A 19,911-nucleotide genomic window follows, 5' to 3' on the forward strand; every position below is an offset into this window, starting at 1 on the left:
TTCATAACCTGCCCCTACATGAGATGGTCAATGGAAAAACTGAAGAGCTGTTTCACATTTATTTCAGCACAGATACCATAGCCTGATAATAAGCGTATCATGGTTACATGGGTGACTAGTTTTCTCATAGGCAAGATACACAGACCTGGCAGAGAAACATTACAGATGCCACTTCATCTTGAAGGGTTTAAAAATCTCGAGCAATATATAATTTTTTACCTTGTTATAAAATAAACATTTATCCGTCGTAAAATATACAGTATAGTCAGAGAATCGTTGACATACCTTAGAGTAACATATTTTATCATATTTGGAAGCATACACCATGGCAGCACACTAGAATACTCACCTTCTAATTCCAGACCTAGGGTTCTGTCATAGCAAGTACCTAGGGAAATGTACTCTCCAATCCCAGTATATCATCATAATTGATTAAATCTAGTCGCCTTCACAAGCAGGTATTTTACGCACACAAGAATTCTGTCGGCTTCTTTATAGTGATTCGCACACTTATTGTTATGGCTTCCATTCTTGATAGCCCATTCAGGAAACACATGCTTCCTATTTCTTCGAATGATCCCAACAATTCTGTCATTTCATTGATATCCTAATGTGTCATGATGTGATGTGAGAAAAGTTCTTCTGCTTCATTGAACTAGTAATTAGTGTCTAAATGTCTATTGGAACCATTGATATAAAAGCAGAACCACAGTCCGTCTTTCTTATTATCAGCATTGACACATACATGAGTGATGTATCCATTACTATTTCATGAAACAAAAGCGTGGCTGATCTTTCATTGGTTGGATCACATTACTAGAGTATAATTTTCAGTATCACCTCATGCATGGACAGACTAAGGAAGGGCATCCTGTAATCCTTCATATGTCTTTTCCCCACCCCATTTTTTCTGTGACCGAAATGACAGGGCAAAACATGTTGGTTTAAGTAGTAAAGTGAGAGAAAAAGAAAAATGTCAGTTAAGACCACCCAGATATTTGTAGACCTGACTCTTGAAGGAGCAAAGTTTATCAGAAGAGGGATAGATGAAAGGAAGAAAAAAACTACACAGGTTAGCTCATTGAGGGAAGGAGGTATCACATTTGTCAGTCCTCACGAGGTTGGTCTCCACTTACAAATCTTTGGAGGCCATAGCTAGGTATATGCCTTGGGTCCAAGCCCTAGGGGCTTTATCTCTTCATTCAGAATAATAGCAAACACTGATCACCTAACACCCTGAGAAATCAGTACTTGATCATCTGCCCACAGCAAGGTTGGACCTGTTTGTGATAGAAGTGTGATTTAGTTTTAAACGATTATAGATGTGCTTCTCTAAGACAGAACCTGTAGAGGTGAGAAAAAATCTGAAGGTAGAATTCTTTTGTGTAGCAACCACCCAGTCTTGGAGTTCCCAACTTTCACATCATTTTTGGATCATATTAACATATTTGCTTGTAGGACATAGTTCCACACGAAAGACATCTAAACTTGGTACTGGTTAGCATCTTTTAAAGAATCGTCTGCATTAATATATCAGACTCCAGCATTATTTCTTGCACCTCGGTGTGGGTTGGAATAACTTGGTTGACTTTTAGGTCGAGTCGAAACCTGCTCACTAACAGAGGGCAGTTCTGCAGTTGGAAAAAGGATCGCCTATAAATGAATGCTTAATGTATTAAACCCATCAAACCCTGTTGTCTTCAGTATTTTAAGATATCCACTTGTTGCTTTGAGCCAGACTGAGAAGGATGGTATGCAGGAGAAAGAATAATTTCTTGCAGAGCAACTACTCCTTTTCCCAGCTTTTCCCTTGGTAAACTTTCTTTTTCAGTACATAGGAGGACCTTTCTCTTTTGAGATATTCCCTACAGTTAAAGTTGCTTATGAAATGAGCCATAAAGGTCTTTAGCAAACTAAAATGTTTTTTCTAGTAAATAGTCGCATCTAACTGGTACTGAAATGGTCTTTGCATACGTACCACATCAAATGTTAATTAAAAAAGGGGGGGATGTTTTGTGCAATTATTATGCTTCAGACAGCTTGGGTTTCATCCTCATGATCACCCCTGTAGACCCTTAGCTTCACATTCTTAATGTGGAACACATGCAAGTGCACATATGTAGATGAACACAGAGGAAGCTGGATGCAGGCAATATAGAAAAATTTGTTTACAGCAAAGAAAGTGCAAAACCCAGATGACTCGTTCTGTTTGGAATGCCATCTATGATCAACAAACAGATCCTACAGTGCATTCAGAAGTCAACTTAAAATTGTGAGTAGATTGTTGCCAATAGCACACTGCTGTATCAGCATAGACTGACCCCACAATAGCACCAAAAGACTTTAGAGGCAAATAAACATATCAAAATGGAGGAATTCAAAAGTGACAAGCAGAGAGAGCCAAGGAAAATTGGCCAATTTATAAGAAATTAGGCCAGAGGGAGGAACATAACTTCCACTTCTAATGCACTGAGACTGGAACTGGATTAATATGTGCCTAAGGCCGAACATTCTGTAACAGTACAATACAGAAAGACTCAGGCAAATGGAGAGATGAAGAAGTTCAAAAGACCATATCAGAGAAACGACTTTGACATTAAGTGGCTGATACTAAACCTACAGAACTGAAACTTAACCTATGCCAAGTGGAGTATGTAGCAACAAGGAGGAAAAATGGTACTTTTAATAAAGTGATACCATTAAATTCCAGAAAATGTGTGATATGCAAGAAAATGTCAGTAGATGATAATTAGAAACAGGGCACAGTGGGTAAAATTTCTTAGAGGTAGGTGTTTAGTGGTGCTGCAAGTCGATAACTCGCCAAGAAAATGCAGTGACCCATTAAAGATGTATACTGACATCAATAAATGAACCAACAGGATGGTGAAGGAAATGAAGGTGGCAAATTAGTGATAATGGTGGATTTCAGTTTCTGTGTACAGGAATAGATTGGAAAAATTTTCCTTTATTAGCACTTCATAGAGCAGACAAGAACCAGGAGATTACATCTCTTGGTAGACCCTCCGTTTTCATATAATAACATGAAAATAGAATGTATTATGATTCATCTGTTGGATGTAGCGGTCATTTAGAGCTTGATTTCAACCAAGTGCTAGAGGGGGGGGTTACAAGGGACACAGGAATTGAAGAGAAAATACAGTGTTGGCAGCAACTTAGAGTTAAGTTCTTTGGAAATTTTTTTTAAGAGTAAAACCCTGTGCTATAGAAAATTGTGTTAAATTCATAACGAAGCAGTTGGATCATGGGTATTACAGCATGGTATTAGAGGAACAGGATTGGAAAGTAGCAAGACATGGTTCAACAAGTCATGCCAAAAAGCGAAAGAGCTCCGAGATGTAATAAGGGAAAGTTATGGAAGGTATAGTAGTCCCAGCACTATCATATGAATGTAAGGCATAGGCTATAGATAAGGCTATGCGAAGGAGGGTGGATGTGTTGGAAATAAATGTTTGAAAACAATATGTGGCGTGAGGTGGTTTGATCGGGTAAGAGAGTTGTGTGTTAGATGAAAAAGAGTGTGGACAAGAGGTGTGCAGTGAGTGGACTGAACCAGGGCATTGAAGCATCTGGGGTAAACCAGGGAAAGGTCTGTTGGGTCTGGTTGTGGATAGGGAGCTGTGGTTTTGGTTTATTACACATAACAGCTAGAGAATGGATGAGAGCAGATGTTGTCTTTCCTTGTCTGTCCCTGGCACTGCCTCTGACATGGGAGATGGCAATCAAGTGTGGATATAAATATACATAATGCTTGAGACTTGTAATGTTAGATGGCATTCAATGCAAGTAAGATTTTTAATATAAATCATTAGAATATCAAATGAACATGATATTTATCTTGTGCAGATATTCAAAACAGGTCATTGATTAATTTAAATGAGCTAGTTAATGGTGATGATGACTTTATGAATTTACAAACAAAGCATTGGAAAAACTTTTTAGTATTACTTATTTATAAAAGTGACATTTAGCCTGTAGGATACGTGATTCCATCCATACAAAAGCGTTAAAACAGTTTACTTCTAGCTTAAATGTGATTCACCTTATTTAACCTTTGGATACATCCATTGAATATAAAAGTTACAAATTATGTCAAATCATCATGTAGTGAATAACTTGTGAAAGGTGGTCTAAGTAAATCGTGAACTTTGTTCGTCTCGTACAGAGTTAGTGAAGTTGACACAGAGTCCAAATGCTACAAATGCAGTATTTATGCTGACCAGAGGTTTTCATTTGCTACACTATTCTTGGATCAGCACTGTCACACAGCATCCTCTGCATCTGGCTCATTTCTTTGTAGGCATATGGGCTCATCCAGTGGTTGTAAGGATGCTCTGATTTGTGCATTAGTATAGAAGTTTAATGATGATGCAAGGGGTTTATTGTACGTAATGCCTTTCTACAAGGAAGTGGGCAATTTTGGATTATTCTTTTTGTCATAGCAAGCAAATTGGGATTACTTTTCATCAAACTTAAATGTGTGGAGTTGAGGAAAAGCTTACAAAGCAGTGATCTTATATAAAACAGAGAACATTAATCATTTCATGGTTATATTGAGCTCCAAGCCAAAGATGTGATTGGGTACTCAAGGTTGAGGAGGACATGAGAGAGGTGTGTGTTTTGTTTTTTCCTCCCAATAAGAAATTACGTAGAAGGATTACAGTTCTATCCCTGCTCAAATAACTCTCAACATTTCACACCCAAGACAAGCTTGAAAAATATGCCCTTCCCAACATAAGTTCAGAATATGAAAACAACCCACTTGTAGTCAAAGCAAATAAGCCACACCCCAGAACAACACTGGAGCAGTTTTAGTACACTAACACACTCCTTTCCTGTAATGCTCCTTAAGCTAAGTTTTGAATTTATAATGTATGGTGCTATGTCACTATTCTAGCTTGTGTTCTTTATGTCTGGTGCAAAGTTCAACTAGGCAGTGCATATTTTGTATCTAATGGGAAGCTTAGTACATAAACTTGTGCATTTAGTGCCTGGTGCATTGCTGTGTACTAATCCACAAAAACTTGTGCAGTGTCTGACCTTGTATTCAGTTTACTACCTCACACATTTGCTATGTCCAACACTAGGTCAGTAAACATGCTCATAAAATTACCATTTTGGGCAGTATACTGCATTCTACAGTTTTGGCCCACATGAAGCATATTTTTAAGCTTGCTTAGACATTTAAGATATCATGATGACATTATTAAAAGCACTAACACAAATAGAAAGCTACATTAATGTATCACATGTTCTGGACAGCAACATTAATCAGATACGGTTAAATGATATAGTTATAAAATGTCGATACCTAATAATTCTAATACGGAACTGTAATACCATGAAAATATAATATTTCCTTAATTATGTTTATCATATTGACAAATATATACTGCATATATATTTTTAGGGTATTTATACACAGTGTTTTACATCAATAATAAAAATAGACTAATTTAGATATTCATTATAATCTTCATACAAAAGTCATTAGTACTGTATTAGGAAATGTATTAGGAAACTGGATATCATGATTAAATTACATGAAGGTAGTGAGCTATGCTGTAAATGAAAAGAAACGTTACATCTAAAAATATATGAAAACAGGTACATGCACACATACACATGCTCACACCCAGCGGGACTCCAAAACTAGAGGGTAACATGAAAATGAGCAAGACGCATGTCATAAGGAACACTTCTCCAGCATAAAATGAATCCATATACCCCACTGGAAAATATGTACAAATCTGTACAGTATGTACAAATCTGTACAGTATGACAAATGGTAGGCTGAAGTGAGGCCCCAATGTGAAAAGTTTCCTCTCCAAATTCACAAAAATGTAGTCACATGTTCATCCACAGGACAGTAGTCATACAGTCACCCACTGAAAGAAATCCTTATACTGCTCACACAGATGAGAGTAGGTCAGGGAGGACAGGATTAATACTTTTGAACTTTCCCGTGGGTGACAATTATGTGAATACAGATTAGCTCTCAAAAGAAAAATGTCATAACTAGAGGGATAACAGGTCTAGCTGAAGAAAGTCAGTTAAGAAGTAGTAACTGCATAAGAGAGAAAAATTGCAAAACTCAAAAACCCTTGAGACATGAAGTTACTGTCTAACGTTCCAGAGGTATAAAGCTCCCAAGTCTTATGCGTAACTAAGTATTGTAAATAACCACTCACAAGTATAATATCCAGTCACCTCGGTCATCAGACATACACACGTATAAATGTTTTGAACTTATAATATATGTGCTGCCTTTGAAAATTAGGGTGAGAAAAAGTTGTGATTTCAAATGTTCTAAAACCTGAGGTTTTATAAAATTAGGTTAAACATCTCTAACAAACATGCTGAGATAAGCACCTTTTTCATATACACAGATATACATGACCTTTTATTTTTCTTGGTGGTCAATTTTATCATGCAAAGTACTGATAATTCCTTTACAATCATAATCATCTTGCATTTACATGATGCATAGTATTATCTTACAGTACTTTCAGTTATCTGCAAAAGTTGGAACAAAGGCCTTTACATTTCGTAGGATGTCTTAGAATAGCAGGGAGTCTTGCTTCCTAATAGTACATGTGCTAGTCACTGATAATAATTTATCAGCTGCTGTTTAAAATTGATTGTGTAAACAAATATCAAGCATTAACAGTTTTTGAATGCTTAGTTTTAAACAATCGCACTGGTTTTGTTTTTATGTAGGTATAAAATAAAGCTTCAAAAAAAGATTATTAAAAAACCAAAAACATATTTGTGTTTTTAATTAAAAATATTTTTAGCAATTTGTAGGATTTTGTGGTTATCTAACAGCTTTGTGGATAATGCCTGTTTCAAGATGTGAACATTTCTATAAATGAGAGATTGTTTGTATATGAAATGCAGATAACTGACTACTGTGCATAGATCCATGCACAAATGCAAACACACACACACACACACACACACACACACATATATATATACAAGAGAACTACTGTAGGTATTTCAGCTTATCTAGTAATATGCAGAGTCTTTACACTCCCTTGGTAAAGGACCTCGTACTTATGTAAAGTAAGCTGGAGAGTATAACAAATGACCATGATGCTCCATTTAAAAAAAGTGAGGATGAAGTGATGTGATAAATGGGGAAGTACAAAGGTGATACGGACCTCGAGGGAATCATAAAGAAATGGGTAAAACTAAGGTTTTGATATTTGAAAACCTTATTTCTCCAGAAGGCAAGTCCTGGGAACAAGTCTCTTTATATTGGGCCAATTGGCCCTTACCTGGGAATCTCTGACCCTTCTCTTGTCATTTGGGAAGGCTTTCTTACACCATAACTACCCCTTAAGGCCTGTCTACACGAGCGGGCCTGATCGGCGGGTTTGCCCGTGAATGTTGTCCACACAACCGAAGTGGTGAACAGCCGGGCCTGCCCGACGATGTTGCCAGTATCGGGTGGAGTGTGGTATGAGAACCATGGTGCCTAGCATTGTCAAGAAAAAGATTTTGTGCTCTATGATAATAGCTTTGTGTCTCAAGAGGAAAAAGAAGAAAAGGATATGGTGTAAAGATTGGTTAAAGAAAAGAAGTGTTTGGAAGCACTGCAACAGTACTTCATGAACTACATAGTAGTGAGGAACACGAGTTTAGAAATTACCTGAGGATGAGTGTAAACAGCACTTTTTACATCTTATCAAAGGTGGAGCCATACATAGTGAATAAAGACACAGTTATGAGAAACAGCATTACAGCAGAAGCTCGTCTGAAAGCAACTCTGCGATTTTTAGCAAGTGGGTCTACTTATTCAGCTTCACATTCCATAAACGTGGATTCTTACGATAAAGGTCAATCAAAGTACTAGTAAGTGTTTTAGACCAAAAAATTGTTGGTGGCTCACTAGAGTTATCCTGGGCTGCCATCGTTAAATGTTCACTGTGCTACTATGCTGTGGGATGTGGGATGAAGGCCCGCTGTGGGTTCACGATATTATCTTGCGTCTGGCAGGGTAGAAACTCCAGCTACCGGGCACCAGCTCAGTGATTTCACTCGCCGGGCTTTCGGGCAATTTGATCTTTGCCTGTCAAATATGCCCGTTAACGGGCAAGCCCGCTGATCAGGCCTGCTCGTGTAGACAGGCCTTTACACCACGAGCCTTCCATACAAGAACTACGAAGAACATGGAGAAGTTCTTGACCTGGGTTGAGGGAACCTCACCCCACCTCATCTGATCAAGAGTGCTGATACCCTTCAATATTAGAAATCAAGGGAAAAGGCAAAGAGAGGGGAAGGGAAAAGGAGCCAAAGGTTTCCTTAAAGGAATAATCTGCAGGAATATAAAGTTTTTTCATATTGCAAAATCCCAGTGCTTCAATGGAGAGCTTCATCCTGTGAGTAAAGATATTGAGACTATACCCACATTAAGAATGGCATGACCATTCTTGGTTTTCTGAGAAACTCATATCTGATCAGGGTGTTTTTTTTTCTTCTAGTTTCCATGGGGACCTTAAGCCAGGCAGTATTCAAAAGAGTACAAGTTCAAGGAATTCTAATTAATGATGGAGAGAAATATGAAAAATCATTATGGCTTACCATAACCCAAAGGATTTTCATAAAACTGAGGAATAACCTATGTAAAGAAGAAAGTTAAATCGTATGGGATACTCGAAGGTGACTGATGAGAAAATGTGAGAGGGTATGCCTGGAAATCAGGCAAGTTCACAGATATAGATTCTCCATTCCCTGCTTTCCCCGACTAGGGCAGAAGTGAGAATGTGAAGTATTTTAGCAATAACAGATGATACTCGAAACATCATAATACAACAGCTACAAGATCCACTCCAAAGGGAATCTCCCCATATATGCTTAAAAAGTGCAAGAAGCCCTGAATGAAACATGAGTTTCTTTTTTAAGAGCAGAAAAGAGCAAATGACACTCATAGTCACGACAGGTAAAAGAGAACCTGCCAAAAAATATGAAATGTATCATAGGGACAGCTAAAGGGAAAGATGTACATAACATATAAATATTATGGATTATGACAAAAGAGCTCGTCCCGTAAGATTTTAAAGATAATTTCGTAACAAAGAGTAGTGGCTTGAAGGAGAAAAATGAGTAAATGGCTTTTGTATTTATGACATCCTGGGGTTACATTAGCACCAACAGAAATGTTAGATGGAATTCTGGAAACAATTGATTAAGACCCTGAAGAATTACTTGGTCCACTTGAATTAGCATAATGGATATAATGAGTACATAGAAGTCTAAATAAAGCATTTAAGATTTTGGTAATGGAAGGGTCAGTACCAATACAACAGAAAAAATATCATTCCAATTTTCAAGAAGTTTCAAAAACCATCCAAGGGGGAAAAAATCAGGATTCCCTTAAGAAAATGTGTGAATTGTGTTGGTGAGATCCTACTTAGTATGAAGGAGTTCATGAAAGAGCTTGGCTCCAACATTGTCAGCAGTGTATATGAATTCTTACGATATGCAACTGAACAGTGCATAGCAGCCCCTGAGGAATCATTAACCTGAAGTTTTTCTTCTTGATTTAATAGAGAAGTCATTGTTATTCAGATAAAAGAAATGTGCTGAGTTAATCACATTTTCAAGGAAAAAAGAAACCATGCCTTTACAGGCCAGTGCCATTAACCAGCATGGTTTACAGATTATATAGGGGGAAAATTATCACAGCTCAACTGATCACTTATCTGGGGAGGAAGAGATAAATAAGAAACTGATTTTGACAGCCTCATAAAGTTTTTGAGATTTCATAAGGTGTATATTCTCTTATAAGAAAGAGTGAAGGATGGGCTGACTGCATATTTTTACTGTAAACCTTTCGTGGGATCCCACACACAGAAAAAAACTTGCTTGCAAATGTGAATTTCAGGCAAGCATAAGAAATCTTTTGTACTTGAATTCATAGGGAAGTAGAGGAAACACATATGGAGTGGAAAGGAGATATCTGAGAGGACCATATGTAGTATGACTCGATGGAATAAAGTAATGAGGGGGTGTACGAGAGATTTATTATGGCAGGGAATGACTTACAGAATGGGTGAAAAGTAATAGTTTGAGGTAGTTTGGGAATGTGGAAAGAATGCAAGATAGGGAGTTTATAGTGAGAGTGTATGCAATTAAAGGGGTTGATGAGAGAGGGAGACAACTTATGACATGGAGAAGTAGTGTGGAAGGTGAGAATTGGTGGAAGAATGCATGGAATTTTGTATGTTAGGGAAGCATGTAAGGACGTGTAGACTTTTGCTGGAGGGAACGGATATTAGAGATGTACATAGGTAGTTGGTGTAGCAAGGGGGTCACCAATGGGCAGTACTTTTTTCTTGATTTATATTAATGATAACTGAAATCTCATCATTGCAAGTTTGCTGATGATGCTGTTATGAAAAGATTTTAAGATTTCATGAGTATTATGAATTACAGATCATGGATGAATTTCAAATTTGGTCGGATGAATGGCTAATGATGCTTAATTCAAACAGAAGCATAATAGTGAGTAAGGGAAATGGACTGAACAGGCCAAATTTGAACATATCTGAGGTGTTTTAGGCTAGAGGGATCAGCCCATGAAAAGGTCTTAGGATCAGACATTCTACTTATTACTTGGGAACCAGTAGCAGGCTAAAATTATCCATCTGTTATGAGAAAATTTATGCGCTGGTGAATATTATCACAGACCCTACATCATATATATAGCCAATATATGATCAGAATGATTTTGATAAATTGAGTTTGATCCAAGTTGATTCCATTACTCAAAAAATTCACAAGGCTATGTTAGGAAATATACATTAAAAAGTCTGAAGGTGGTGTTAGCATTAAAAGAGTAAAGAATATGTGAAATGTGGGACAGGTAAGGCAAAATGTTATTGGAGTTTATGCTTGTTTTTAATGAGGTAAACACAAAATTCTAATCTGATTGAGTAGTCCAGCGTATTTAGGGGCTACACAAGAAAATAGTTTGTCAAACAGAGCAAGAGAACATTTCTGAAGTTACAGGGTAATGCTTACAACCTGAATGCCATGAACAGTGAGAAATTCAACAATCTGTAGTGGAATGAATGATCAAGAAATGGGGCACCATGAATGTAAAAACTCCCTATCTACACATACGAAGGAAGAGTTGTCGATATGTAATTACACACACACACACAATCTAGTGGTCCCGTAATATATACTCAGTTCTCAGAAAGTACAGACATGCAACATAGCACTGGGACTTTGTAGCTCTTATGATTTATATAGGTTCATACCAAACAATCATTTTTATGAAAGGAAATAATACCAGCCAATCAGCATCTTGCATACATAATACGCTACATAATTACACAGTGCTCACAGTTGTGTGAGAATTTGTACGCCATGAATTGAATTGACTGTAATTTATTGGTTGTTACCATTGTGCACTTATCCATGATCTGACAGTTCACTAAGATTTGACCTGGTGGTACAGCTCTTCTACCATTGTACCACCAAATATCCCAATCACTTTTTTCCACTCAGTTCGCAATGAACACGTTTACTTGTTTTTTTTTTGCATATGCTCGTATCCCCCCCCCCCCTTTCCTCATAGATGACATCCTAACCCACATTACTGGATGGGATACTAATGATAAGCTTGCTTAGGGTGGAGGTTGGTGGGGTGTACTGACTTTACAGTGACATCATGGTTTCTATAACTGAACTACCCTCAAACTCTCATTCATAACTGCAAGAGTCCTGTGTAGGCAATGTAGGAAGAAATGTACGTATATTGAATGCGTTGATATAAAAAATAAATTTTGCATAAACATCTGTACATATATATATCATGCAACATGATAACTCATGCAATGCCACAGAACAAATTGAAAAAAAATTGAGATTAAACTTAATGACTTAAGAAGTTATGGATATAGAGTAACCACTGGAAACTCAACATTATCACTTAACGAAATGAAGAACACTAAATGTACAACAGTGAAATGGAGATCACTGAATATATATTTACATACCAAATTCATTGCAAATAAGTAAATTCACTCATGCATCTTTGGATGAAGCTCTTGTACTAAGGACTGGATCATAGATTGTAACAAGTTCAAGGTGCAGTATTTATCATATCCATATAAATCCCCAAGCATGCGGACGATCAATTTGTATCTAGCTTATAAGGGACACTGTTTTAAATGTAAAGATCTGTTTATTAAACACTGAAAGCAAGATAGTATTATCATATACAAAAAATTTTCAGTCCCATTTTCCTACTCATACAATACAGGATTTAACAGCCTTAGCACCACTGCTTGCTACTCTCCTCATCAAACATTCTTGAGTTACCTGACATAGCCGACTAAGCCAGCTCATGTATGAGAATGAAGAATTTAATGTACAAAACTCTGCCCATAAATAAATAGGTAGTCTCTCAATCATTAGTGGTACTGAAATGGAAAATTTATGGTATGTGGCACGCCACTTTACAATACTTCTGAAAATGTGGAAGGGTTTTTCATAGACATTATGCTTATGACTTTGTAAAGAGTCTAACTAAATTCAGAATGTGGATACTTGCCGAATCACTTATAAGTGGTAGGTTGGTTAAGTGCCACTTACGCTAAACAACGAATTTTGTTGTGTTAGTACTCTATCTAGTGAGCAATGGACGTAGTGAACACAGTCATGGATCTTTCCAGGAGTCAATAGTTCCTCCAGACAGTATACTTACTACCATCCAAGGAAACCAGTGAATGCTGTTTGGGATCAAGGTAACTGGCAAAGACACTCCATATAGCACAAAACTACCCTTCAGAGAGTTCATGGAAACTGTAAGAAAAAGTTTTATCTTATGATGTACATGTTCATGGCCTCTTAGACAACTTGATTTCTTATGATGTATGTACATGTTCATGGCTTCACCAACAACTTGCAAGCCCACATAATACTGTCAAAACCTGTCGTGTTGCTCACACCTAATGACCAAATGCAAACCAGCCGCCATTCCTTTTCACTGTTTGACATACACCAAGAGGTCAATGTTTGTGCCACAAGATGGCAGCTGTCAACTTAAATCTGATACAGAACTGCTATTCCAGTCGCTCAGGGAACAGCACGAGAAGCAGATGAGACCTGTCGGTTGGAAAATATCTAATATTAGAATTTTTCCATACATTGCATAGAAAAGTATTGCAGTCCAATAAAGAGCAGGATCAAAATATTTTCTTTAGTAAACATATTTCAGTAATCTTTCATAATAGTGATCTAGGCCCTTCAATATTTCCTTGGTATATATAGATTTATCATTTCTAATGGCCACAGGATGGCCTCTACATTTAATTTTGCTCTTACAAATATACATGTGTATGTGGGTGGGTGGGTTGGGCCATTTCTTTTGTCTGTTTCCTTGCGCTACCTCGCTGGCGCAGGAGACAGCGATTAAGTAGGATGGAAAACAATTAAAAGTTATGCTGAAGACATGGCTACTACGTAGCGAACAACTTTGTGCCTTGTCTTTGGACCAAGCATTTTTAGGGCACATCTGTGACAGTTGTTGCATCCCTTTTATACCCCTGTGCCTACCTTTTTGGGTGCAGTGCATCCTTGATGCCATAATAAGCATTCATACATCCTCAAAAATTAGGAGAGTGCTGGATAAGCTTATCAGATAGGAAAGGATATCTTTTTTTCTAATTCATGAAAGAGGGGATTAAAATGGACATGTACAAAGTTAGTGAGAGTGAGGAGGTCGCACCTGTGAGAATGGAGGGTACACCCCTTACAGGACTAGCAGATTCAAACAAAAGTTCTGATGTGTTTGTGTGGTTAAATGGCAGTCATTACAGGCTCAATGTTTATCCCTTTGATAACTATGATTGTGGGATCATAATATATAAGAAAATAATACGAGTTTCAGCAGTAAATCAGGAAAAATTTAATTTGCTTATATTTTACATGGAGGGGGGGGGGGGGACACGAGGGCTACTTTACCCCTCAGTAAAACTAAATCCACTTCACCCCTGCCAAATTCATTTTCATTGCACCCTTGACAAACACATCACTATACTATTATCTTCGCAGTGTTCTTGATGCTACTGGCCTTTGACACGACCCATAAGGGTCAGGATAAAGACCACCTTTAACAGTTTGATGACATTTGTCATAGGGTCTGCACTTTTTCTGTGTGTCAGATATTTACACTGGATGGCATGCTGTGTTGGTATGCAAAGGTGCTTTATTTCACAAGTGACTATACTTTCCTCTGGGAAAAGTTATAGTGTTAGTTACCCCCAAGCCACGAGAGGGAGTGTATGTTCCTGGCATGTGTGCTTGTATGTGCCATGTTAAGAATTGGCTAATTGGTGATAACTTTAGGGCACTAATTTTAGTGATAAGATTCAGAAGATGTGGAACTTTAAGCATTAGGAAAAGTTTTTTGAGTATCATTAATCCAATATTGGTAGCAGGGAAAAGATAAAGACGAATGAGTTCACCCATGACAGCAAACATGCTGTAAGCCAAGTGTAATCAGCCTTTACAGCAACAATTATGGTTATTTTATTACATTTCCATTTTTTTCACTTTTCTTTAATGTTTCCAATTAAATGATTGGTTGAATCATTTTTAATTTTTGTTATTTTGAAATACTGTACCATCAGTTGGAGCATTGCTGTTGAGGGACACATTCATTATTTTCAAAGGGTTAATATACCTTTAGCTTCACTATTCCTTCAACACCAGAGGCCTTTAACTACGAACTCATGGGACACACCAAAGGTTCCCTTCATTACATATTTATCTGCTACATACTTGGCTTAACTGCCCTTTTCTCTGACTAGCAAATATGGTCAAATGCTCCTTCACCAGGTGGCCTTTGACCTGACCCTTATGGATGAGGTCAAAGGTTATCTTTATTAGTAAATTCATTTCTCTACTACATCTTCATCTTTACTACTCTCACAAAACCTTTAGCCTTTTTATCCGAGTCTTGAGGGAAAAATCAGTCATCTTCACTACACTCCTGGCACCATTGGCCCTTAAAATTGCCTTTATAAACAGGTTAAAGTTCATCTTCACCAGATTCAGCTTTGTTAAACACATGAACAAAGACTACTTCATTAATACTGAGTTAAATGCAAAATACCTTGCACATCTACAAGAATAATAAAGTAAAATCACTAAGGAACAGGAGACACATTTACCATATCAGCTCAATGAACTGGCTTACATTAGTGAAATTCATATAAAATGGAGTTCACTGAATGTGACGCATGGATCCAAATGTTTTGACTGAATGTCCATGCCATGTTCTTTTTACATGGTTATAAAAAGCCAAGAGCAGCAGGGTTTGAACCTGACCTAATCTTGATGATTTTCAGTAGAAAGAGGAAGCATCTGTTTCATTAGATGGTCAATGAAAGGGTACCTGATGTAAACTGGAGTACATATATGAGTGTAAAATTGTACATATTACAATCCTCAATTCACTTAAGAGCTATACCGTCTTACCTACCATATGGTTCACCTTCAGCTCCCATAGTTCCTTCCACTTCCTTATCCACTCCCAGATATCTGAAATGGTTCACTTCTTCCATATTTTCCCCATTCAAGCTCACCTTTGCACTAACCTGTCGTGCCACCCTGCTAAACCTCATGACCTTACTTTTATTTAAATAAACTCTCCCTTTTCTGCCTTTCACACACTTTCCTAAACTCAACCACCACCTTGTGCATTTTCTCACTTGAGTCTGCTACCAGAGTCATCTCATTTGCCAATAATGCTGGAGTAACAATACAAGTAGAGTAATTTGAAATGGTTCATGAAGGGATGGAAAGGGAAAAATTGTTTACCTGGTCACACTGGTGGCGAGAATGCAAGGAGTGCCACTGAGCCACAGCATGTCTTTGTGACCCCATCATATTGGTCCAGTGTGTTATCTCGTGTGGACCTGAAACCCAAAACCTTTTGTGAAACAAATGTATCTTTATACTGACTTAAAGTTCCATAGCTGTTTTGTGCTTTTTACTAAAGAACAGACTCTGTCCTAACTGATACTTCTGATATAGTTTGAAAAGGTAACTTGATGTTTGCCTTCCTTGGTGGGAGATGAGGGCTTCACTTTACTCTCATGCTAATCACTTTATTAAAACCAGTGGCCTTAAGCCTAACCTTTAAAGGGTCAGGTCAGTGACCATCTTCACCAAACATTAACACTAAGATCTTTGACCTAACCCTTACAGAGACCGGATCTGAATGCATTTTTGATTAATCGGCAACTAAGGGTTTATGTAGAAACCACAGGGTCCCCAGTGTAAATGAAAATTGGGAAAAGTTTGTCATGTGTATGGAGAGAGGAACAGTGATTGGAAATACTATTCTTAGTGTAAGGATACTTAAGCTACTGGGATGAGTGGGCTTAGAGGATATCAAGCAATATTCAATTATGTGCTGACAAGAGTACAAAGTACCTACTTGCATACAAGTATCTTAAAAAACAGTAAAATGCTGGAAAAACAAGGCTAGCATGTGGGGAATGAACAGAAGTGGAATCATTCACTGAAGATTTAGTAGGAATATAAGATGCTAAAAAGAACTGCTTTATCAACATGAGAGTTAGATATATATTGATTAGGTTGGAAAAGAAGAGGGATGGATGAATTACAGTTGTTGGTGGTACTTTTGCATAAGGATCAGAAAGTCTTATCAGTTATAGAAGCGGTCAGATCAATGCATTTTCTTTTTTACAAAAACATACTTAACTCCATGATGAACAGTGAACAAGGACTCAGAGCTAAAATAAATAAAGGCAATGATATACAACAGAAGGGGAAAGTTTCAAGGCCTGGTATGCTCTTTCCATGATGTGTTGAGCATTAGAGCAACAGTAATCAAGCCATTACTTAGAAAAAGGGAAGCAGGACTTACACTATAAGATCAGCATAACTGGTGCCATTCCAATTAGCAAATAGGTACTGGTGCCACAGAAAGTCTATATAAAACCTGAGCAAGATATATTACTAATTCCTCCCAGAGTGGCAAAGCTCGCATTTTGAAAGGGAGAAGGGGAATTGATTTGCCCAGTCTGATGTCACTGGAATAAGATTATGACTGGAAGATCTTAAGGAGTTGAACTACAGCAATCAAGGTTAACCACATAATGGTGTACAGGATTTGGCTTTGTATGGTTGGCTTTAGTTTCAGTACATTATACATGACAGCTAGAGAGTGGATGTATGTAACAGAATTTTCTGTTCACTTGTTCTTAATGTTATGTTACTAAGAAAGGAGAGGCAATTAGATAAAAGAAAAAATCCTAAATCTACTTTTTACCAGTGATCACAAACAATATTTTAAGTAAATATTCACACTTTTTTGTATTTGGTAGGCAATTAAACACTCTTTACATTAAACACTTTCTTGATATATGCATACACTCTTAATAATGCAGACTTACATACATGGCGCAGGAAGGTGATGTATTCGTTGATAACTTATTTTCAGTCACACAGGACTTAATCCACAGATGTCATGTGGCTAAAACAAAAGCTTTTCCAAGTGTTCAAATGATATTCATAAATCATGAAAAATACTCATGAGTAGGTCTTGACAGATAATATACTGTATTTAAAGTTTTAAAAAAAGAAGAGAATGTTCAAGAGATGTGGCCCCACTAGTGTTAAACTCCCTCTGTGCAGCATAAACAGATAATTATAAGTAATATTTAGTTTTAAGTCATCCAAAATTAATGTGAGTATTTGAAATCAACTCACCTGATGGGTGCTTGCCGAGGACAATCCTCCCAATGAACTCGTCTTTGATCACTCCACCATTCCAGTCCCAAACAGTGACCACCAAAGATGCTTCACGCAACTCAGGGGATGCTATCTGGAAACTGAATGATTCATTGAAGGAAGGAGACAAAGTATTCTTCTTAACACCTGTTTTCTTCGATTTGAGGTGGCGCCCACGTACCACTAAGGACACACGTACATATGGATCTGTCAAGAGACTAAGTTTTAGTAAAAGATGAATCTGAGTAATATGTGATTTAGAGTATGTTAATATGATTCAGTTCTAAGTTTGAGATTAAATGCTTCAGCATGAGTACTTAATATTTGTACTTATCTATACTCTAACCTTTCTTATAAATTTTCTTACTGTGAAAAATGGGGTATAATGAGTAAGAAGAAAACCTGCATATGTGCCAGGTTCTAGAAGAAACATGTATGATAATTCTGTTTACATACACACAGTTTGTGAGGGATCATAATCTAACTCCAAGGATACTGCATCATCTGTCTGTGGAAACTCACCTTGTAAGTACAAAGAAAATAGATGAAGAGGCTGGTAATACAGGAGGATGCAAGGAATGAGTGACATATAAATGAGAACTTTAATAATCTACTATTAAATGGAAGGCAAATGTGAAATAAGAGAAAAAATATCAGAATGCTATCGAAGCTTTACAGATAAAGTTAATGATTTCCCAAGATTCAATTCAGTGTCGACTGTATTTCTGCTCAGAGGAGGTATTCAAGCAATGAAAAATTATGGACATGCATGGTGAAGACATTTTTAAGAGTTTTTACAAATAATATGTAATGTATATGACAGAAAAGTTACAAAAAGGAAGTGATGTCTATGTAAAATGGAAACCATGTTAAAAAGATATCATGGATCAACTAAAGAAACTGCTACAGAGACATAGAACACTACAGAAAGTTGTAGCATTTAAGATTTTATGAGTCTTCTATATCACTCATTTAGATTTACCTGCTCCTCGTACAAGACTGGTTTGGAGGATCTGTTTGGCTTTGATGACATCTACATTAAGACGACCAGCAGTGGGAGGTAATTAAGAGAGAGAAGTATCTCACCATACTCCTCTGCTTCCTGAGGAGTAAATTTTAAGCTTGATATAATTCTCACCTTCAATTAGATAAGTATCAAAAACACAGTTTCTCATAAAACACCTTTATGTCTTATTTTTTGGGGTACAGTGACTCTCTTCAATGAATCTGAACTTTTTGTGATTCCTGGTTGTCAATGGGTCTGTCCGTATGTCTGAATCATTTGAGCACACCCTAGACAGCTCTCATTTGATCCTAAGGCATTTCATTTCCAATGCATTCATCCTCTTCCTTTCTTTAATGTTTAAGGCTCAAAGCTTATCTGTACAACACTATAGGATATATATGTGTGTGTGTGTAACCTACTTACCGGACTGCACTGAGCAAGTGGTCTCCATAGGCGTGAAGGTCTAGCCAGATTTACACTCTGTAAGGGCAGAAGGACGTGCCCAACAACACAATGACGGGAATACTTGTCAAAATCCTTCACTTTCAGTTCAAGAGTGCGACGAATGACCTCCCTGTATGGCAGCTGAAATAAGATTAACTGGCATCATGATCTGGAAGCATGTGAAACATACATCCCACTTACTGCATACCCATGTGCACATTTCAGAACATTATACCAGCATCTGATGAGATACCATGAGCAGAATTTTAGATCAGTAACCTGAAAAATTCTTAGTTGTAATGGAATCATTAAAACTGGGTCTGAAAGACATTACTCTTCACTATAGGGAAAAATAAATCAGTCTTCTGTCCCACATTAGCAGTAGCAATAATCCAGAATTCTTAATTATACAACTGATGAAAACTCTTTCTGCAGACATGCTTCTCATTTCATGCTATACCATCACTCTTGCTGTTTATTATCCACCAGCTTTGCTTTCAGCACTTTTTCCTGTAGAACTGTTTTGCCTCATGAGAGAATGGAGGTGAGTTAGTTGTTATTTGTTGTTGGCAGATTCAAGAAAGAAACTACAGAAGCTGGTGTGGTTTAGGAGAGTGTGAGAAAGGAGTAAATTAAGAATATATATGTATTAAAGCAAG

At 37.2% G+C, this 19,911-nt stretch overlaps 1 protein-coding gene across 1 annotated transcript in view; it reads right to left on the reverse strand.

Annotated features, from left to right (window-relative positions):
* Window positions 1-25: 25 nt before the first annotated feature.
* LOC139763115 (synaptotagmin-17-like) overlaps window positions 26-19,911 on the reverse strand; it is a 43,942-nt gene continuing 24,056 nt past the window's right edge. The window contains 6 exon segments of the mRNA XM_071688773.1: window positions 26-13,143; window positions 15,862-15,959; window positions 17,782-18,009; window positions 18,785-18,862; window positions 18,865-18,904; window positions 19,232-19,393. Coding sequence (XP_071544874.1) covers window positions 13,114-13,143; window positions 15,862-15,959; window positions 17,782-18,009; window positions 18,785-18,862; window positions 18,865-18,904; window positions 19,232-19,393 — 636 coding nt within the window. The 3' untranslated portion in view covers window positions 26-13,113.

This window comes from Panulirus ornatus, chromosome 46 (assembly GCF_036320965.1).
Source record: "Panulirus ornatus isolate Po-2019 chromosome 46, ASM3632096v1, whole genome shotgun sequence".
Taxonomy (NCBI): domain Eukaryota; kingdom Metazoa; phylum Arthropoda; class Malacostraca; order Decapoda; family Palinuridae; genus Panulirus; species Panulirus ornatus.